Source organism: Megalobrama amblycephala, linkage group LG1, assembly GCF_018812025.1.
Source record: "Megalobrama amblycephala isolate DHTTF-2021 linkage group LG1, ASM1881202v1, whole genome shotgun sequence".
NCBI classification, from domain to species: Eukaryota; Metazoa; Chordata; class Actinopteri; order Cypriniformes; family Xenocyprididae; genus Megalobrama; species Megalobrama amblycephala.
In genome coordinates, this window is record NC_063044.1 from 54,117,878 (window position 1) to 54,140,415 (window position 22,538).

The window sequence follows — 22,538 nt, forward strand, 5'->3', positions numbered from 1 at the left end:
TTTGTTGTTATTGAAAAACTACTTGAAATCACAATTGAAGCGTAAATAATAGCCTAAGTCTATGGAGAGTTCCATTATAAAACTTGTTTGTAATATTTTTGTGGAGTACCTTAATGCAGTGGTTCCCAACCACATTCCCCGAGGCCCACCAACACTGCACATTGTGCATGTCTCCTTTGTCTGACACACCCATTTTAGATCTTGGAGTCACTACTAATGAGCTGATAACTTTAATCAGGTGTGTTTGATTGAGGAGACATGCAAAAAAGTGCAGTGTTGGTTGGCCTCCAAAGTTTGCTGTCCGTGGTGCTGAAACATTGCACACATCCATGGATCTTACTTCTGAATAGAAGTAATTAACACTAACACCAGCAAAGATGTGTTAACTTGGCAACAACTGATGCAGATCAATGTGTGAATATATTATAAATTATACCTTGCTTATGTGCAACATGCTAATTTAATGATTTGTAAAATTATCTTTAAATTATTCCAAATGAACAGCCTTGAGAATTGGTGAGTCAGAGCTCTAAACAGTGGCCTAAATTCATTAATCAAACTGTGGACAAAAATTAAAATGCAAATTAAGTGCTATATAAAGACTACATCGCTACAGTAAAGGAATCAAACACTTAAACCAGGACTCATTATCTTTCTAAATCAAAGCTGCCAATTTAGTGTCTGTACACAGTCTAGCAGCTCCTACCCCATAAAAAAAAAAAAAACTCTGATCAAGACAAATCCTGCTCATCATCTGTCTTAGAGCTGACAGCTGCCTCTACGGGAATGTTGCACATCACTAAAACACATTTAAAACAACATTACGTTTTATTGGGCCCAGAAAGTACTTCTTTGCCATTTAGAAGATAAAGATAATAAAAGTAAAGGGAGCGTATATATGTACATCTAATTAATTTATTTACACTAATCTTCTTAAGGTATTGTCTCTTGATATTGTGAATGTTTATGTATTGATTATGAAATGGGGTTTATTGTATGGCGGGGCTGTGTGTTGTGATATGTGCTGTAGTCCTGTTGTGTCAGTCTTGTCACACAGTTGGGGTTCACAAAGCGACTGTTTTTGAATGCCAGAGCCTCTCTCCTGCTGCCAAGCAGAAACACCCCTCCCTTAGTGCATTATTAAAGCATGCCACACTAATCTAACACAGCAGCACACAGTCAACCAAAGAGAGAGAGAGAGAGAGAAGTCTATAAGATGTCTCACTACACTGCTCTACAAAGACAAAATGAATATATTTTGCCAAAATTGAGTTATGAGTGTCTCTTAGACTATGAGTTTTTCTTTGACAGATGAGTTTGGTCAACTATGCTCAGATTTACAGAAAATGTGGTGTGAAAATTGTCATTAAATCAATCAAAATTCAACCAAGTGTTCAGTGCACCCATAAAACTGTCACATGTAAATCTCCCAGCAGCAAAGGCAACAGCAGAACAAGTCAGAAGAATTCACATGCTTCAGTCTAAATGTGTGCTTTTAGTGACTGCATGTAATGGTGACAAAGAGATGTTAAAAATGAGCACAGGGCCAATCAGGAATTCTGAAGTAATGCTGCTGTGTGTTTGCAGCAGCAGAAGCTAAACTCAGTGACTCATAAAGTTGAATAATTCATAAACTGCATGTATACCAGGTTCTTTGCTCCTTATTTAACCTTTATCTTCCAGATATAAATCCTGCTGGTCAGTGGAACGGGACGCACCACAATATATCAGCCTTCTGTATGTAACTGTGTCAGATGCAATAAACATATAGGCCTACAAGAGAAAATAAGAAAATTGCAGACATGATTGCTTTGTGTGTTTATGAGCTTCTTTAGTGCTCTGTTTGTAAATGTACTATTTTATACTACCAAAATGAAAACACAAATAACAGATGTTTTTTTTTGCCACAGGTAAGAGACAAAGATGAATATGTTGCCATGTGATACTGAGACTGTGGGAGCGTAAAGTGGGCCATCGTCCTTTGAGCAGTGTGTTTTATTTGGGGAAGAGCCTGATGTAGGTATAATACATTTTTAAACAGTGTAGAATTATTAAAAGCCCTAAAGCCCCTGACAAAAAAATTCCATCCATCTCTCTTTCCTGTGCTATTTACCACTTCTGCTAACACATAGACAGTCTCATTACAGCAACAGGACTTAAGCAAATAGACACATTTTTACAAATTGTGCAGTTTATGTTGCAAGAAATAAATAGTAAAACCATCAAACCATCAAAAAAGGCCAGTAATAGCCAGAAATTAGGAATGTCTTCATTGATCTGCTTACAGCAATTGAACATCGACTCATAAACTGCTCCAAACATCTGTTAATCTTCACAAAAGGACAGAACTGAAGTCAACACAATATATGCTTTCACTCAACTGTCATACCTTTCTTTTTGCTCTATTTCCCTCACTTGATTCCCAAGCTCAGTGTTTCTTTTCCACTCAAAGCCAGATATGTCTGATACACCAGTGATTCCCATAGTTCACCTAAAAAAAGAATATCACTAATATCATTTGCTCATCCTCATGTCATTCCAGGCATTTTTTTTTTTAATTCTGTGAAACATAAAATATATTTTAAGAAATGTCGACAAGTATTTAAGAAATTGGTTATCAACATTCTTCATTAAAATCTTATTTTGTGTTAGTATGTGTTCGTGTGAGCAAGGCCTCTCTCTGCACCCTCTCCATAAATTGTTCCTCTCCAGCAGGAAATCAAACTCTAAATTTACATTACAATCATCAATATATAGTCACTTGACAAGCTCTCTGAATCTTGGAGGCTTAAATGGTTTCCTGTGTTCTTTAGATCAGCTGCTGTCAGTCATGAAGCCCATTGAGAAAAGGCTCTTGCAGGGGGGGGGACAGGCTTGGAGGGCAGCCAGCCAGACCTCTCAGGAAGTGAGATAAATATGTTGCGGTGTTTGTCTGCATGTGTATGAATGTGAATGCTCTGAGGTGATTTCTCCTTGAGAAATGACCCTTCTCGAAGCCTCACCTTAAAAATGTTACTGACCAATTCTACCTGTTTCTGTCCTCCATTTTCTCAGACAAGTTTTTGCTTTTGTCTACTGCAAGTCTATGGAGGATCTGTTTTGGAGGACCTATCAAATTACCAAAAAATATGGTAAAACATTATGAAGTTGTGTTCCCTAATACTTTAACATTGCAAATCTCACAATTTCTTTTAATCAAAAATAATAAAGCTTTTCAATTTACTCAGGCCAACATAAGAATACTTTTCACCCCTTTATGAAGATTTAATTTCTGAAAATAACACTGTTCATAGAAATCTCCAGTTTCTATAGGATGTTCTGTAAAGCAGCAGTCACCAAAGGGGGTGTAGCTTAGCAATGGGCCAATTATGTTTTCTAGGGAGGCACCGATATAACCGATATATTAGCCGATAAATTTAAATACATTTTTTTTATAGAGAATTTTTGAGAGCCTGATTACAAAAACAAAAGTTTCAAGCAATTTAAAATCATAATGGTGGACAGAGCACATCTTAAGTGTCTCAGCTGAAAGAAATAATCCATTATTCATTGTCTTTAAAGGTGCCCTAGAACTTTTTTTAAAAAGATGTAATAGAAGTCTAAGGTGTCCCTTGAATGTGTCTGTGAAGTTTCAGCTCAAAATACCCCATAGATTTTTTTTAATTCATTTTTTTAACTGCCTATTTTGGGGCATCATTATAAATGAGCCGTTTCAGGGCTACTGGCCCTTTAATTCTCCTGCTCCACGCCCACGGAGCTCGCGCTTGCCTTGAACAGTGCATAAACAAAGTTCACACAGCTAATATAACCCTCAAATGGATCTTTACAAAGTGTTCGGCATGCATGCGTCGGATTATGTGAGTATTGTATATTGTTATATTGTTTACATTGATTCTGAATGAGTTTGAGGCTATGCTCCGTGGCTAATGGCTAATGCTACACTGTTGGAGAGATTTATAAAGAATGAAGTTGTGTTTATGAATTATACAGACTGCAAGTGTTTAATAATGAAATAGCGACGGCTCTTGTCTCCGTGAATACAGTAAGAAACGATGGTAACTTTAACCACATTTAACAGTACATTAGCAACATGCTAACGAAACATTTAGAAAGACAATTTACAAATATCACTAAAAATATCATGTTATCATGGATCATGTCAGTTATTATTGCTCCATCTGCCATTTTTCGCTGTTGTTCTTGCTTGCTTACCTAGTCTGATGATTTGGTTGTGCACATCCAGACGTTAATACTGGCTGCCCTTGTCTAATGCCTTTCATAATGTTGGGAACATGGGATTGGCATATGCAAATATTGGGGGCGTACACCCCGACTGTTACGTAACAGTCGGTGTTATGTTGAGATTCGCCTGTTCTTCGGAGGTCTTTTAAACAAATGAGATTTATATAAGAAGGAGGAAACAATGGAGTTTGAAACTCAGTGTATGTCTTTTCCATGTACTGAACTCTTGTTATTTAACTATGCCAATATAAATTCAATTTTTCATTCGAGGGCACCTTTAATATATTGGCCAAAGCCGATAACATTAAAAATGAACATGTATCGGAATGTAAAATGTAAAACTGCTCCTAAATGGGTCTCATCTGAAGTTAACTCTAAAACTGATTTGAATTTTGGAAAAAAAAAAATAGAGCTTAGCTAATGTGTAATGTAAACCAGTACATACTTGCTCCAGAAACACAAACTATTATATGAGGCTATGCTATGTTCTTGGCTTTGCAATCTTCTAATCTTTGCTGTAGTGGAAACAGCTTGGATATACTGCGCTTTCCACAGAGCCATGTATCAGCACTCAACGTCTTACTGCCTGTAAATCTTACTTACTTACAGACTGTTTAATGCCCTCTTACTGCCACAAACAGCACTGCCTGACCATTACAATTACAAATAATTACCATCATTACAGTCTTGCAGGCTAATTGATGAGAGAAACCAGTCAATGTAGTTTGTGTGTGTGTGTGTGTGTGAGAGAGAGAGAGAGACTCAAAAAAGCTAAAAGTTTAAAAGAACAATGACATAATCGTCTGAAAAAGCACGTTAGAAATTTATCTGGATTGTATTGTCACACTTCACTATACTCACAACTATACAGTATATTCCACAGAAATACTGAATAGCCAGCAGGGGGAGGCCAGTACAAGAAACTGGGTCTGATAACATTAAAGATTTAAAAGGTAAGATTTTAGCAGAGGGGGAAAATAGGAAGAGACAGGGAAAAATGTTGTGCTTATGTCAGAAAGACATAAGCACCATACTGAAATACAGGTTTTTCCCTTTATCGCATAACTTTATGATTAGGTCTCTTTTCCAAAAGGAGCTTGTGACAATTCCATACGTTGTGTCATATTGGAAGAACGTTGTTGACCATACTGATTGGAAAAAGTATGGATTCTGCCTTTGAAACACATAATAGCTTACAAGGTTAGAGAAATCTGATTTACATAGATTTTACACGGCTAAAGCATACTTAACAAGGTTTAAGTCAGAAGTAGACACAAGCTCCTCTTTTTGTGTTGCCCCTGAAGAAACTGCTCTTCACGTCTTCTGGGACTGTCCTCACACACACACACACACACACACACACACACTGCTATTTTGGATGGAATTTTCTAAGTTTATTAACTTCAATGTGCTCTTGTGTTTCACTCTGTTCTTCAAGGATGTGCTGTTTGGCTTCTTTAACATTAATCTCCTATAGCTCCTTGCAAAATGTCATATTCACTGCAGCAAATTCCCTCATCAGTGCCCCTTATTCATTGTTTTTAGAAAAGAGGTCCAACAGTACATCCAAACTATTTCATCTTCTAGGGATACTAAAGCTCTTTTTAAGGCAGTAAACTTGTTCAATCTTTAATTTATTTAGCTAAAGTTTGTGTATTTATTAATAATTGATGCTTTGCTTTCCTTGTTATTTTATTTAAACATGTAAGCCTACTTTTTATATTTTGCTCTGTACTTATATTTTTGATACCTTGGCCTCCATATATATTTTTAAATAGGCTATAATAATAATAATACAGGGTTTTCTTCGGTAGGCTATGGATCATAGCTAGAAACAGTCATATGGTGCTCTCTGGTGTTGAAAAGCGGTATTGCAATTACAAATTAGAAATTATTATTAGAGTAGTATCATGACTCAATGAAAACTGCATTGCGCAAATGAAACTCGTTTAGGTATGGAGCTGCATGCAGCCCCATTTGCTAAATAAAAAACTAACGAGATAGTGTTTTATTAAACTAAACTACACTTGAATAAGTAGTAGTCAAACTTGTGATTAAATTTTGCATTTCTTTACTGGATTACATTCACTGCTTGCACTCACAATTTCCCTTAAAATCTTATTTTGTTGTTGAGCACTGCATATAATGCTAGACTACTGCTAGAATGAAGAGGATTGACTCAAATACTTCAAGTCCCAGAATTCTTAGCGAATTCAAAATGGCGCCTTGTCAATGACAGTAGAGACACCGGTACGCTAAATATTGTGGATATTTTGTGTTTTAAGGCGTCATCATATGTCTTTAACAGCATGACACTAATTAGAGTAGTGAAACAAATACAGAGAAAATCTCTCCAATGTAGGTTTTCATCGGATAGCTCAGCACTACGAAAAGGGCCCGAGTGTAAATGGTTGTGTGGATCGTCTCAGGAAATTGTGTCCGCAGTACGTGGACAAGTGGAAGTTAGGCAGAACTTCATCAGCGAGGAAGAGGAGAATGCCCTTTTTAAAGAAGTAGACCCAGGACTTAGAAAAAAACGATATGAATTTGACCACTGGGACGATGTAAGTAACTGTAAATAGTGCCATGATCCAGCGTCATTTCATAACATACAAAACATACTCGTATTGTAACCGGTTTTATGATTGCTACTCAACGTTGATATGGTATTAGGCCATTGGTAATGCTGACTGAGTTTAGTTAACCTACCTGCACTTTTCAAGTGAACCTAAAATTTCTTGAAAACGTTGAAATGCGTAGTGTAGTAAAAGCCCTGAAATCTGCAAATAAAGAATTTGAGCGCGAATCGCGCGCGTGTTGGCCAATCAGAAGACATGTAGTTTTGGTCATTGGTAGTCCAACTCATTTCCACCAAAAAATAAATAAAATAAAATAAAATAGGCACTTTATTACGTTTTAAAGGTATTAAAGGTGTTTCATGAAGTCTAGTTCAATTTGTTGAATTAATTAAAATTAAAAATTAAAATTATTTAAATTAAAATCTTAAAAAATTAAACAAATTCTTTGACATGTTTTGACTGGAAATGTTTTTACACTTTTTAATAAAAAATATACCTATTTATTAATTGCAACTCTGTTGTTAAAACCAAATAATGTTGTAAACATATTTTTAGTGTTTTATTTGTAACATTTCTGCTGTTTGGCTATGAATTACTTTCACTCCATCTTCCAGTTCCTTGGTACCTTTCAAATGCTCTTACTATGCTTTCACTCATCAAGGACATTATGGGGCGGTTTCCCGGACAGGGTTTAAATTAAGACAGGATAGGCCTCAATCTAGAATAGTTAATCGTGGTTTAAAAAATGGCTTTCTGAAACACAGATTAAGCACAGATTACTAAAACCTGGACTATGGAGTCCTGATTTAAAATAAACTAGATTAATTTAAAACCAACTTTGCTAATCTGAATTAGCATGAGAGAGGTTGCCTGGAACTGAAAAGCAAATCCAAGGAAAACAATGACAGCAAAAAAAGACAGTAATCTCAAAAAACAAACAAACAAACAACAACAAAAAAACTTTACTAAACAAGAGACAGTTCTTTTAAAGCAAGCAAAATACATCAGCTGTGAAAAAAGTAATGCCTGGAAATCTATTTGTAATGAACTCTATTTAAATAAATTAATTATAATAATCTTATGATTATTAATGCTTTTGTTTTGTCCTTTAGCAACAAACTAAACATAACTATTTTCACATGTGATGATCAGTGTTGGCAGTCTAGAAATGATACTGGTTTGATCCAAAGCTTCATTATATTTATTAAAAAAAAATAATAATAATTTAGCAAGTCCTCAACCCAAGCACAAGCTCAACACTTCACCACAACGGTAATCTCCAAAAAACACTAACATATCAAAAACTTTTACATAATAGAACATTAAACAGTAAGACGTCTCTCCATATTCTCATCTTTCTAAAAAATGCATAAAATAACACTTTTTCAACATTTGCTCTCCCATTTCAGCCCGGTGCAAAGCATGATGAGAAGTGAAATTCTTGTTTGATTGGGTTACTATACTTGACTGAAACATGTTATTTCAAAATGAAAACATCAAGTGAGTTCTAGTAGCATTTCAAGTCAGTTTAACATGATGCAATCAGAAACAATGGTGTTAAATCAAAATAAACTGTTTAAATAAAGTGAACAGCATCAAAAAACACATATATATATATATATATATATATATACACACACACACACACACACACACACAGTGTATATCAATATCGATATATATATATCCAAGTAATACATGTGTCTTCTTTGAAACACAACATTAATCTGAAGTTAAACCTGCCTCCTAGTAGGTTTAATTTAAGCCTCAACTTAGTCCTGGAGTAGCTCTAGTCTTCCTCCAGGAAATCAGTTTATTAAACTCTGGACTAGACTAAGTCTAGGACTATTTTAAACCATGACAGAGGAAGCAGATTTCTGTTATTCTGGTTTAAAGGGCCATTTTATTCTAGGACTAGGCTTAATCTCTATCCAGGAAACCGCCCCTATGTGTCAAGCATGTTTGTAAGTAAGTCAGGAATGTAGTCCTCCAGGATTTGGATACGCATCACCTTAATCTCTTTTCCACTCAGGCTATCCACGGCTACAGAGAAACAGAGCGGCTGCAGTGGGGAGTTATGGGTGAAAGCATCTTAAAGCGGGTGAGAGCGGTTGCATTTCCTGAAGGCAGTCCACTGCTTGGGCCGATTCATGTTCTGGACCTGGACAAAGAGGGCTATATCAAACCCCATATTGACAGTGTGAAGGTCTGTGTGAAGTTATTTGTACAATATCATTCTTCAGTTATTTGTACATTATTTCTGTTCTCTATGACCGTTGCTTTCTCTTGTCAGTTCTGTGGAAGCACTATTGCGGGGCTGAGCCTGCTATCTGATAGTATTATGCGTCTGGTCCCAGAAAATAATTCCACAGATCGGGTGGACTTGCTTCTGAGTCGGCGCTCACTTTATATTTTGAGGTAGTTACCCAATTTATTTCCTGTTATTCACAACTAAATGATATTTTGCTTACCACAAAATGGGAACATCTATTTCAAAAGTTGTACAACACTTTTTGTGTATATCAACAGGGATGATGCTCGTTTTAAATTCACCCATGAAATCCTGAAAGATGAAGATTCCTTTTTCTCAGGGCAGAAGGTTCCACGTCATCGCCGCATCTCCGTGATCTGTCGAAACCTGCCTGCGTAAAAGAATTGAGACTGGACTGACCATAGCACCGGTCTTGGAAACACTGTGGCACACTGGTCTAGAAGTTGACACATTGTTCACCTTTCAGATACTCTCATATAGATCAATCAATCAGATGCATTTTTCCTGGAATAAACACAAAGAAACTGTGTGGAAACAATGGGTAGCATAACATTCAGCTCACTGAAATGTGGTTTTAAATACCTCTGGACGATTTATGAAGGGGAGGGATTTGATTTATGCAATTTATTATGTAAAATGAGTGGGTAAAAGAAAAGAGGACAGTCATGGAACTGCTTCAGTTTCTATTTACAATGTCTATGAATAAATATTTCCTGCTATCCACTATTGTGGCTCTCTTCTCAAATAAAATATTACTATTGCATAGAATATTGCATTTAAAACAAATGAGCACAAACACTGGTATTCATTCTAAACAAATTTAATGTATTACCAAGGAGAAAAACTCCTGCAAAAGTTGTAATTGTAACAGCTTTTAAACAGTGCAATGTTCTTAAAGCAGTTTAAAAAATAAAGCAGACAAAGAAATGAACGTGTAATAAAAAGCCACAGATGCGGCTGCATTCTCTGGGGAAAGTCGCTCTCAAAATTCATCAGCTTTCTTGAAAAGAATCTTGAAAGAATGATATTACCCAGTGTCTCTCTGATAGTAAACTTGTCATTAAGAGGCATGTGAAATTTACAAACACATCATTCCGGTATCCATTATAATAAACAAAAACATACTCCTCTATCTTTCTTCTCACCATTTTCTTTGTCGTTTTACTATTTGGACCTCCAGCGCTCTCATCTCTAATTAACAGTATTTAAGAACTACTGTTAATAAATGCTGGATGATTTAAAGCAAAATGACAGCAAGAAAATCAGGAAGATTCAGACCATCTAGGTCTTGGACTAAATGAGCTGTATTCTAAAAGGAGAGGCTGCTGGTGATGGGTGCTCAGTGTTTCACTCTCTCCTCGGTCGGGTTCACTCAGTGAGGTAGAAGTGCATCTTGTCATTGATGTTCTTCCTCTCTGGGTTAAGCCTCTTCAAGATCTGGGCGAGCACGTTGACCGTCTGCTCGCTGCTGAGGCCTGTGCGCTTAGTCTGGAACTTCTTCAGCAGGTCTTTAGTGGTCATGGGCTTCCTGATGAGATACCTGCGCACGGCATCCTCCGTCAGCTGCACGTCACTAAAGAGGAGATGGAAGAGTGGATTTTATTTATGCTTCTTGAAATAAGCAAGACATAATATTGTTTGTGACTATGGCAGAACAATTTGGAGGTAAAAAATAGATACATGAATTGTAATGTGTTAAAGTTTGTGATGCGTTTAGATTTAATCATAAACTTTAGCATACATGCACAGTGGCATACTGTAACTACAGCACTGCATGGTTTAATGTAAGTGTAACTGGGTCCAAGTTTCATGAAATAGAGGAAATGGACTGCACAGCTGGAGAATGGGGAAAAAAAGATGGGACCCAGATTTGGGGAGAAAAGTGATCTGAAGTTTGTCTGAATCTGGGGAAGACACTAGGGAATGTTTAAAGTCACCATGATATCAAATTCATGTGCCCATGTAATCTTTCATCAAAATAACTTGACCTCCTTGCAGCGACATCTCATCTTTTCTCTGATGATGTGTTTACTGGCGTGAGGGCGGGGGCAACCAACGATCCAATCAATTTCCAAAGGACAAAATCAAATCCCACCCTACATTTTTTTTCTAGTTCGAGAAGATATTTCACTTGGGTATAGTACTGTGAAAAGTACCGACCACAATACCAAGTCAGTACTGAAATTTAAAAATGATGCTTTGAGCGGATTCGTAAACACCTCTGATTGGCCATTGTGTTAACGCGCTCATCAGAAATGTCTGATTGGCTACAATGATCAACACTTTAAAAACATGTTGTAAATAGACATCAATGACGCTCTTCACCAAGCACGTATACAAATACATACGGGAGGTTGAAAGCAGACACTTGCTTTCAAACGCTCCTGTGCGTTGATCATTGTAGCCAATCACAGACATATTTGATGAGCGCCTGAACGCAATGGTCAATCAGAGGTGTTTATAAATCCACTCAACAGTGCTCACAGTCACATTTTTAAAATTTAAAACTTGGTTTTGTGGTCGGTACTTTTGTCAACTTGGATATATGTAACAAAAGGGAAGAAAGACTATATTGCAAACTTTTTTTTTTTTTTTTTTCCCGCAACTTTGAGGGGGTGAAAAAGTACCTGGAGCTGGGAGTGGATTTCCCTGATGCTGGTTGGGGTGTGCTCTTTCCTGAAGAGCTCTGAGGGCTGGGCTCCATCTTTAATCTCTTTGCTGCCGGAGTCTCTGCGCTTGGTATTGTCGTCTGCCGCTTACCTGTGACAGAAGAGCATAAACATGAAGTTTAAACTTTGCTAAAAACATTAGCAGTGAAAAGAAACAGAGACAAAATGAAATGAGAAGATACTAGGTAGGTAATATAACGTTATGGCTTATTAATGCATTTATTAATGCACTCTGATGCCGTCCCAGATATAAATGACTTTCTTCAGATAAACAGAATCGAAGATTTTTAGAAAAATAAACACGCAAAAGTGTTGTGAAACCTGCTGAAGAATGACCGTCCTGTGTGTCCGTGGGTATTTCCAGTGTGAGATTCACAACATGCTTATGTCATGTTTCACAACCTGCTGACGATTACGTCAAGCGTGAACATGACAATCGGATTGACGCGATGGTTTATAGTTAAAAAGAAAACATTTAAAATCGATTCTCATAACCAGCAATGTGTTATTTTGCAGATACCTCAAAATTCTGCAATGCAATTACGATACAATTTGATTCAGGGGTATCTTGATTGATATCTTGATATGTGCCTATTTTACACAACCAGTTACATTTTTATTTACCTTATGCCAAACATTTATTTGAAAATGATAGACAACAAATGATAGATAGGACAGAAAAAGATAGACTCAATATTCTTTCATTGCGCAAAAGTATTATAGTATAAATTGCTCCAATACAGAGTGGTGCAAACCTGCTTATGCGCATCCCGTGTGCAGAATGATGGGCTTGAAGCAACATGGCTTCTCGTTGGAAAGTTCAAAACAAAAAGGAAAAGATATTGATGCGTGGTGTATTAAATCTATGCAACAGTATATGTGAAGAACAAATCATAGTGCTCTCTACTGCAGTGGTGTGATCTAACAGACACCCGGTAGAAAGTAACATGATTTAGAAATAGCAATAAACTCAAGCAAGATTCATGTCATTTCTGCAAGGCTTTAAACATGAGCAACTGATAAATTGTAGTGACGATTCAGCACCCGATCGGACAGTGACAGCGACAGCAACTGTCCCGACTCCCAAGTGTCTTTCACAAGCTCTAAAAGGTAGTTTAAATGAGAATGCATGCATTGGCGATAATGCATAGACTGACATTGCGTGAAAATGTGGAGAGTGTGAAGAAGGTGCATCTTAAATTATATTCGATTTGTTACAAGTTGCATCGATACATCTTATCGTTACACATTTAAATCGATGTATCGAGCTATACCGATGTATTGTTACACCCGTATTGATTACCGTCGTGATAACCACATTGGTGGTTCTGTGCACTTGCGTTATATGGACAATAATCTTTGTGTTTATCTGAAGAAAGAAAGTCATATACATCTAGCACAGCAGCCAAAATGAAGAGAAATATATGCATTATCAAACAAAAATGCATTAGTGTAGACAAGGAAGAATTTGTGTCCCTTTAACTGTAAAGAGTGATAAAAAAAGTAATAGTAATACCAATAATAATAATAATAATAATATTAAACCAAATAAATACAATTAATTATAATTCTATAGAAAAATAACATGGCTTTTAAAACTTTTTGTAATCTCTTTAAAATGATTTACTCCTCTGCCACAATACAACTGAATTCCGCAATTATCAAAAATTATTAAATCAATTAACTAATCATCATATTATGAAATTCATTTAACTGAACGTTTTAATCCATTGAGTTTCTTTGAGTGTACCTTGCTCCAGTTTGTTGGCAGCGGCACGCAGAGTGTTTGAAGTGGCAGCGTTGTCGATAGAAGGTGTGCCAGGCCGACTTCCTGTTTTTGAACTACCTGCTGAGCCACGCCCGCCCCCTCGCTTAGGAGGTGTGCGCTTCTTCTGTGAAAGGGGGGACAACAAGAGAGAACTGTACCATATAAACAAGACACAACATCAGAAAAACAACAGCTTCTCTTACTCTCTCCCTCTCATTCTCCCTCTCATCTCTCCCAAACAAACGCACATACACACAAATATAGGCCATTACCACCATGAACAGTGCTGAAGCTGCCTCGCCTTCGATATCACTGTCCTCAGAGCTGTCTGACTCGCCACTGCTGTCTGAAAAAACAAAATGAAAAAAAAGAGGGGAAAATATCAACATTAACTATAAAGACAGAACAGAATGACAACTATTTCAGCATCCACACAAGTGAACGATAACTTTCTGTTTATTCTAAGTCAGGGATGGGCAAACTCGGTCCCGGTGGGCCACTGCCCTGCAGCAGTGTTGCCAATTGCTTTCAGCTGAAAGTAGCTAAAACTGGTCGCTAAATGTTGCTAGATGACGTTATATTGGCGAGTCCACTGATTTATATTAATATAAATATAGATCAGTGGGTGAGTCTCAGAATCTAGATAAGGTTTGTCCAAAAAGTTGCCAGATTTGTTGCTAGGCTTTTGATAAAAAGTCTCAAAAGGGACGGGGAAGTCATTAAACCTAGCAACAAAATAGCTCAATTTGCAGCACTGCCCTGCAGAGTTTGGCTCCAACCCTAATAAAACTCACCTGCCTGAAGCATTCTAATAATCCTGAAGGCATTGATTAACTGGTTCAGGTGTGTTTGAATCGGGCTGGAGCTAAACACAGCAGGGCAGTGGCCCTCCAGTCCATATATATTGTATTATTATATTATATATATTGTATTTTATCATTTTTTAAGTGGTACACCTAGCCTTCAATAAACATAATCGTCACTTTTAAATACTATGAATGAATTGTCAAATTGAGTGTGATTTTACCTTTCTTCTTCTTCTTTTCCACCTGCACTGGTGTCTTCTTTCCATCTTCCTCCTCTTCTTCCTCCTTGGCATCTTCCTCATTCTTGTTTTCTTCCTCACTTTCTTCTTCACTCTCAGACATTTCATCAATTCCTGAAAAAAAAGCCATTAGAGCTCCACAGAGTTGCTTCAAATCAAATATCTGCATTAGATGATGTGCAATCCTGCAAGAAAAACAGAAACAAAAAGAAAAATTTCAATCACCAACCTTTAGGGACGTCCTCTCCCTTATTAGGCTTGGTCTTCTCTGGCTCCTCTTCTTCAGAACTGGAGCAAGGCAAGGAAGATGATAATGATAAGACTACTGTAACCATGAAAAGAGGGCTTTTCGCATGTGACAAAAGTAAGTGTACATAAAGATTTGTGTGTCATTGGAGTCACCTGCTCTCATCGGACATGTAGTCCACCTCCAACCCCTCAAAGTCGCCATCATCACTATCCTCGATTCCTTCCAAGTCGCTTTTTTTCTTCTTCTTTCCCTTGCCTTTGGGGCCTTTGTCCTTTTTACCTTTCGACTTGGCTTCATCATCTTCATTGAAAGAAGACATTATTAAGAAAGTCCAACATTTGACACTCCTCTTCCTCTCAGACCCTTTGCTCACCCTCTCCATTGCTGCCGTCGCTCTCATCGCTGCTCATTTCCAAGTCATCCTCAAGGTCATGTATGCGCAGGTCTCCACCCCTGCCTCCCTTTTTCTTCTTTTTCTTCCCTCCTTTTTCTCCTTCCTCCTCATCCTCGTCTCCTCGCTCCTGTTCTCGGAGACGTCGCTGGAGCATGATACTGAAGTGGTTCACCACCTTGTTCCTCCTATATGGAAAAATAAGCAGATGTGATGTTTGAGATTTAGACATGTTTACAAAGTTGCTGTCTAAGAGTACCGTCAGGTTTGTTCTCAAGAATGCATCCACTCATCCTGCCCTCACCTGCCCCACTCTTCCTCTGCCTCCTCGGCTGTGAGCGTGCGGTGTTTGGCCTGCGGTGTGAAGTTATACCAGGCGTGCACGGGAAACGCCTCAAAGGCACCATCGGCACACTGTGTGAAGATGTAGTAGGAAGCGTTCTCTGTGACTCCGCCTTTTTTTAGACCCTTGAATCTGAGTGGTAGAGAGGAACATGAGGTGTTGTCCAAAGGCATGTAACATGAACACACTTGACGATATGAATAAACACTTGGCCCAATGAATACGGTTTTATTTCTTCCCAAATTCAGTTTTATTTTTTACCAAATTCCATGTTTTATGTTTTAATCTTCTGGATTCCATTTTAATGGTTTAATGAAATTGTAATAATCAAAAGCGCTGCGCTACAACAATTTTTTTTTCAAGGAAGTACCGTGTTGATTAATGGTTATAGCACCAGTGAAGTCTACAGATAGTCAGCTTGAGATCCTTTCCATCTAAACTGCTTATATCTATTAAGCCTAGTAGGGCTGGGCGATATATCGCATGCGATTCTCACGCGCATTTCGTCAGTAAAGCCGGTTCCCTGATTACCTCTAAATCGCCATCACCTGCTTTAAAATGGAGCGCCTTTTAATAGACAGAGCCGTAGTTCACGGAGAAGCCACGCAAAATCGCGTTCAGTATCGAAGATGAATCGACTTCGATAATGAACCCGATTTTCCGTGGCTTATCAGTGAACTACGGATTAATTGTCTATTAAAAGGCGCTCCATTTGAAAGCAGGTGATGGCGATTTAGAGGTAATCAGGGAACCGGCTTTACTGACGAAATGCGCGTGAGAATCGCATGCGATATATCGCCCAGCCCTACTAGTACTGAATGTTTCATGATCAGTAGGATAATCTCGCTCTTTTTTGAGTTATGAGAAAGAAGCATATTCATCCGCACAGTCACGCAGCACTGAAACATAAACAAAACAATGTTCTTCTGCAAAATGCATGCAGTTTTTTTAACTGCTAGAGGGACGAAAGTTACATAATTTACCTTTAAAAAAAATACTATTACTTTGAGAAGCACATTCTATTGAGAAATGGTACAGAGTTTCTGTCAATTTTAAACCAAAATTTTATTTTGTTAGGTTGCAGTTAGTCTCGCATAGCCAGACCTTCAGACTGACGGCAGAAGGTCTGGACTCGATCTCAGCTTTCAATGGCCTAGGACCGCCCAGAGGCCATATGACTGACACGTAAAGCAACCAATCACAGTTTGTTTTGTTTCATGTCACGTTTAGGGGCGTGAAAATGTAAAGTCAATGTCCCTACGATAATAAACCGCCGTGCATCTAATAAATTATTCATTCAAGAACATTGTGCGAGTTTACTTCAACAATGGAGCCGCGAACTTCACATACTTTTGAAAATCCAGCATTTAGTTGATCCTAGAAAGCATTTCACTCATTCTCACAGCTGTAAACACGACGACGACGTTCTTCTTCTTCCATGAGGGGGTTTGTCACGGCATTTGTTTCCATGCGGACAGTTAAAGAACGTGACACACAGGTCTCGCGGACATTCTGTAGTATTCAAAAATCCTGAAGTGTTTCCAGTTAAGTGTACCATATGCATCAGATGTTCAGCCAGTGGTCGGAGGGTGTGACGTCCGAGGCTGAGATTAGGTTGTAGTGAAGTCCTTTGAGTTTCTGTGTGTATTGTATCTGATGACAGTTTTATCAAATGAAATGCTGGTGAAATGCTGGCAAAGTGACTCTTAGCAACAGTGGAAATGAAGGACGTGAATGAGTGAGATGCAGACAACACCATGGGTGTCACGCATGCTTGAGTATGTGTAGTAGATGACAACGCGTGGCTCTTTACACAGAGACTAACAGAAAGTGTCTTTTTGAACTTTAATATTCAAAGACACTAGTCCATAATTTTAGTCCATAATGTAATTTTAAGTGTACAGCCCTACTTTTGATTTATTCATCCAAATTTTTACCAACTTCCATGACATTCAATTTGAAATTCAATTTTTAATGCGCGATTCTGTCCATGTTTTCCACATTGTGCAATGTGGTGACAGAACACCTATTTGCTTATTAAGCATAATCATTCTAGGAATGTGCAGTTAAACAATAAAAAATAACATAAGTGGCAATTAGACAAAATACAAAAGCAGAAACTTGTACCTTCTTCCTGCTTTGCCGTTAACTTTAAGGATCCAGGGCTGGTCCTCCACCTTGAACTCCTTTGTAACGATGCCATACTTCTTCCTCCGTGATTCCTCTCTCTGTTTCTTTCCAAACTCACTGCCTGCCGCCCCCTCCTGACTCTCCTCCTCACCATATATACGCCTATTACTCATGTCCCGTTCCATACGAGCCTAAACATGACAAACATATATAGATAATAAAAAAAAGAGAAAACGAATAGAAAAAGACAGTGAAGAAAAGAAAACGTGGCATGGAATAAACTAAAGTAGTGGCCTTATATAACGCCCGTTTACCTGAGTCCAGGTGGAACAACTGACTTTATCACCAGAATTGAAAGCCATTATGTTGTATTTCTTACTGGTGTTTCTGTTGGGCAAGTAAGAAGACCCAAGATCAGATACCAATCACTTTCCTTGACCGAGATCTATAGACACTCTAGTTGAAATCATTTAATACAAAATAATATATAAATAAATTAAGATTAAATCTTACTTGGGAACACGTACTACATACTCCGTCGTGGAGGAACTGCTGCTCCCCTGAAACATGAACAATCACTTAGGGCTGAGAGACAGGTTATACTTCTAAGAGATTTTACTGCTGAACTGTACAGTTTGATGATATTATAGATAAACATTTCTAAAATGACAATTTGTATTCTGCCAAATCTGAGTGGTGATGGATAATCTGAATGATTGTAACTAGATGCTGGGCCACTTACCAGTGACGTCATCACTGCAGAGCGAGAAGTACCTTTAATAACCTGCCAGAACATAGAAGTTATTTAAAACAAATGAAACAGAATAAAACACTTTAAAGGGTTAGTTCACCCAAAAATGAAAATAATGTCATTTATTACTCACCCTCATGCTTTCGTTAATCTTCAGAACACAAATTAAGATATTTTAGTTGAAATCCGATGGCTCAGTGAGGCCTCCATAAGGAGCAATGGACATTTCCTCTCTCAAGATCCATAAAGGTACTAAAAACATATTTAAATCAGTTCATGTGAGTACAGTGGTTCAATATTAATATTATAAAGTGATGAGAATATTTTTGGTACACCAAAAAACAAAACAAAATAACGACTTATTTAGTGATGGCCGATTTCAAAACACTGCTTCAGGAAGCTTCGGAGCACAAATGAATCAGTGTATCGAATCATGATTCAAATTGCGTGTCAAACTGCCAACGGCTCAAATCACGTGACTTTGGTGCTCCGAACAGCTGATTCGATACACTGATTCATTATGCTCCGATGCTTCCTGAAGCAGTGTTTTGAAATCAGCCATCACTATATAAGTCGTTATTTTGTTTTTTTGGTGCACCAAAAATATTCTCATCGCTTTATAATATTAATATTGAACCACTGTACTCACATGAACTGATTTAAATATGTTTTTAGTACATTAATGGATCTTGAGAGAGGAAATGTCATTGCTGGCTATGCAGGCCTCACTGAGCCATCGGATTTCATCAAAATATCTTAATTTGTGTTCTGAAGATTAACGAAGGTCTTTACAGGTGTGGAACGGCATAAGGGTAAGTAATAAATGACAGAATTTTCATTTTTGGGTGAATACAGACATTCAATATTATACAATATTCAATACAATACTTTACTTGCAGTACATACATTATAGTCACCTTACTTGGACTTGGGTAAAGTTGGTTTTATATTCGCACATTCGGAATTCTGATAAATTCAGACTTTCCAATAAATGTGCAATAAATGAATGTTTGTGAATTTTAAGCAGCGACATGATATTGACAACCAACGATTGTCAACTTACAACATTTTTCACAGTCGATCAAAATAGGCAAGTATTGTTTTAATGGCATATTTACTTGTGAATGTCCACTGAATGTCCAATGTAGTGTGATTAACAAGACTATTGAATACGGATGTCCGAATGTGCGAATATAAAACCAACTTTACCCAAGTCTTACTTGGTTGCGATTATTATACTTTTTTTTTTTTATGTAATTGCATATGATATTTAGTGTATTCAATATACTTTTTGCTTATAATACAACTATTTGCTTTGGATGCGGTGTTCTCCATTTTTTAATGTAGTGTCCAGTGAATGATCTGTAGTGTTTATATACTGACTGATGTGTCTATGATCTGAAAGTTTGATTTTGAGTACAGGTGAAATGGTTTTGAGCCAATTGATTTTTCCAGAAGAGTCAGGGGTTTTGTGAATGCATTTTATAGATTTGGTTTTGTGTTTAATGTTGTGAGAAAATAGGTGAAGGTTTCAAGAAATGTGCTTTAGTAATTGTGAAAAGAGTAATTTATTCTGTCAACTAAAGTGTTGAATCACAGAGAGGTTATCAAGATAAAGTGAGTAGCATTCGGCTGGTCATATGATCAACATGTTGGCCCACATGAGGCGACCCGCTCAATGTAAAATAAAACCTTAATTAAAACAAACAGCTTTTGTTTTGTCTGCTGCTATGACTGGATTCTCCGTACAGTATCAGGTTATCATGGGAAAATGAACCCATTATGGACAGGCTGGCTCCCTTACCTGGTTATTGTTACACACTTTCATGTCTCGATTTAAAAGCCAATAAAAATGGACAGCGCGTGTTCTCAATATCATCATTATACTGGATGAATTCACCGACTGCTTTAACATCCAGAGTATAAATTCAAGGCAGAAAACGCGCAAAAAAATCTTCAGTTGTGCTATTGAGATGTTGATGTATGTTTGAAATGAACGTACCTTCAACCAACCGGCCAACTAGAGAAGATCCGATGATCTTCTTCACTTTGCTATGCTTTTAGTACCTCGTCCAGCTGCTGATATCGTTTCTTATTAGGGTATTCGATTAATAGGTATAGTAAATTCTCTTAAAAAAGGTAAACTAACAAAATTAGAGAAATGATGAACACAGCCCACAACCTCTCACCCTGCACAACTAATATTCTTCTTCTCTGCGCTTGTCATTAGTTTCATGGAGACTTACTGCCACCTGCTGTACCGAATCATTACTGCAGTGAGTCTGTGTGCATTGAACACCAAGCAGATTTCATTTATTTATTTATTTTCTTATTTTCCTATGAAGCATTAACACTGACTTGGAAACTTTGTCCGTTATCCCAGACTTTAAATTTTAAACTGAAAATCCATCATAAAAATCTAAATTATTAACATGTTTGAAATAATGATAATCTAAATAGAGCAAAATAACATACGGGTTAATAAAGGCCTTCTGAAGTGAAGTCAGGGGTTACTTGCATCTGCTGGAAGCTACTTATTATAGCTAAGAAGGTTTTAAATATGGATATTTTTCTTACAAAAACCCATCGCTTTGCTTCAAAAGGCCTTTATTAACCCCCTGGAGCCATATGGATTATTTATGATGGATGGATGTAAGCCTATTTTTTTCAAAACACGCCCCTGTTCAATTATAAAGCTTGGTAGAGCCCGGATATTTTATATCTCTGATTGTGTTTGTCTGAAAGAAGATAGTCATATATACTGTACAAATGGCTTGAGGGTGAGTAAATCATGGGATAATTTTCATTTTTGGGTTCAATTCAATTCACATTTATTTGTATAGCGCTTTTCACGATACATATCATTTCAAAGCAGCTTTACAGAGAATGCATGTCAACACCACAATTTAAAGAATGCAGATTAGCAAATAATGTAATAATTTAGGCAATTAATTTACAATCACTGTTAGCAGTTTAACTGAAGGTAGAAGCAATGAGCTCCTGGAAAAATGAATTAGCTACATATTAACAATAATTAGGATATAGAAATTGGGCAATGTGCATGTTGATCCAGATGATGGCGCCGTCTCTTCATAGGTGTTGGTTATCTGAGGTCTTCTTAAGAGACTGGATCCAAACTGAAGCTGATGTCCTCTCTAGTCAAACAGAAAAGCAAATGGAGAATAATTAGCGTAGCTGCTGTTCATAACATTAAGCAAAGATAGTCTGATATGAGATGCATTATGTGAATGCTTGGCTAAAGAGATGCGTCTTTAATCTAGATTTAAACTGGGTGAGCGAGTCTGAGCCCCTAACATTATCAGGAAGGCTATTTCAGAGTTTCGGAGCCAAATGTGCAAACGCTCTCCCTCCTTTAGTGGACTTAGCTATCCTAGGTACAACCAGAAGTCCAGAGTTTTGTGATCTTAAAGAGCGTGAAGGATTGTAGGGCAATAGAAGATTGGTTAAGTACACCATCATGAAAGCATGAACTAACTTTTCTGCATCAGAAATAGATAACATATTCTGTATCTTAGCAATGTTTCTGAGGTGGAAAAAGGCTGTTTTTGTAACATATGAAATATGATTTTCAAAGGACAAGTTGCTGTCTAATATAACACCCAGGTCTTTAACTGTCGAGGATGGAGTAACAGTACACTGTAAAAAATTACCGTGATTTTAACAGTAAAAGACTGTAAAAATGCTGCGGTGAAAAACTGTTAATTGGTTTACAGAAAGTTTCCATACTATATACGGTGAATAACTGTAATAGATCTAACGGTACATTTAATGTAATTTTACGGTAAAATACCGTTAAATTCACAGTTTTTGAAAGTGAAAAATAACAATTCATTGTCAAATTTACAGTGAAAAACCGTAAATTGACATTCCCACAATTCCCTGCGTGACACTTCACATTTGATATATTTTTGTTGAAATAACTGTTTCTTCTTAGTTTTTCTCATTTTTTTCTAATCAGTTATGTACATTAGGGTTTTATGTTACATCTAATGTTGTTAAATTAATGTTTATTGCATTTTTAAAATTTCATGCATGTTACCATGATGGTGTTTAGTGTGTGTGTGAATGACACTGTGT

At 37.2% G+C, this 22,538-nt stretch overlaps 3 protein-coding genes and 1 long non-coding RNA gene across 7 annotated transcripts in view; 1 reads left to right on the forward strand and 3 right to left on the reverse strand.

The window, feature by feature from the left end:
* The window catches only part of LOC125274624 (polymeric immunoglobulin receptor-like), an 859,185-nt gene that overhangs the window by 704,348 nt on the left and 132,299 nt on the right, over nt 1-22,538 (reverse strand). The gene's annotated exons all lie outside the window — the stretch shown is intronic.
* On the reverse strand, nt 1,486-7,080 carry LOC125275047. Its single transcript, XR_007186380.1, has 3 exons — nt 6,952-7,080; nt 2,390-2,491; nt 1,486-1,773 (listed from the first exon to the last, which is right to left on the reverse strand). It is a non-coding gene; the product is annotated as an uncharacterized LOC125275047 (long non-coding RNA).
* alkbh7 (alkB homolog 7) lies at nt 6,439-9,816 on the forward strand. Its single transcript, XM_048201177.1, has 4 exons — nt 6,439-6,806; nt 8,854-9,027; nt 9,115-9,239; nt 9,351-9,816. Exons 1-4 carry the CDS (start codon nt 6,552-6,554, stop codon nt 9,469-9,471), a joined length of 675 nt encoding a protein of 224 aa, XP_048057134.1. The 5' UTR covers nt 6,439-6,551; the 3' UTR covers nt 9,472-9,816.
* gtf2f1 (general transcription factor IIF, polypeptide 1) lies at nt 9,898-20,721 on the reverse strand. Of its 2 annotated transcripts, none has more exons than XM_048201080.1 (14): nt 20,443-20,721; nt 18,432-18,473; nt 18,203-18,249; nt 18,004-18,076; nt 17,687-17,880; nt 15,521-15,691; nt 15,199-15,404; nt 14,978-15,125; nt 14,805-14,863; nt 14,558-14,689; nt 13,803-13,876; nt 13,513-13,654; nt 11,721-11,853; nt 9,898-10,666 (listed from the first exon to the last, which is right to left on the reverse strand). In XM_048201080.1, the coding sequence occupies exons 2-14, from the start codon at nt 18,441-18,443 to the stop codon at nt 10,462-10,464; spliced, it is 1,596 nt and encodes a 531-aa protein (XP_048057037.1). In that variant the 5' UTR covers nt 18,444-18,473; nt 20,443-20,721; the 3' UTR covers nt 9,898-10,461. The 2 variants fall into 2 exon arrangements, with proteins under 2 accessions (XP_048057037.1, XP_048057044.1); XM_048201087.1 differs by having other exon boundaries at nt 13,806-13,876; nt 20,443-20,720.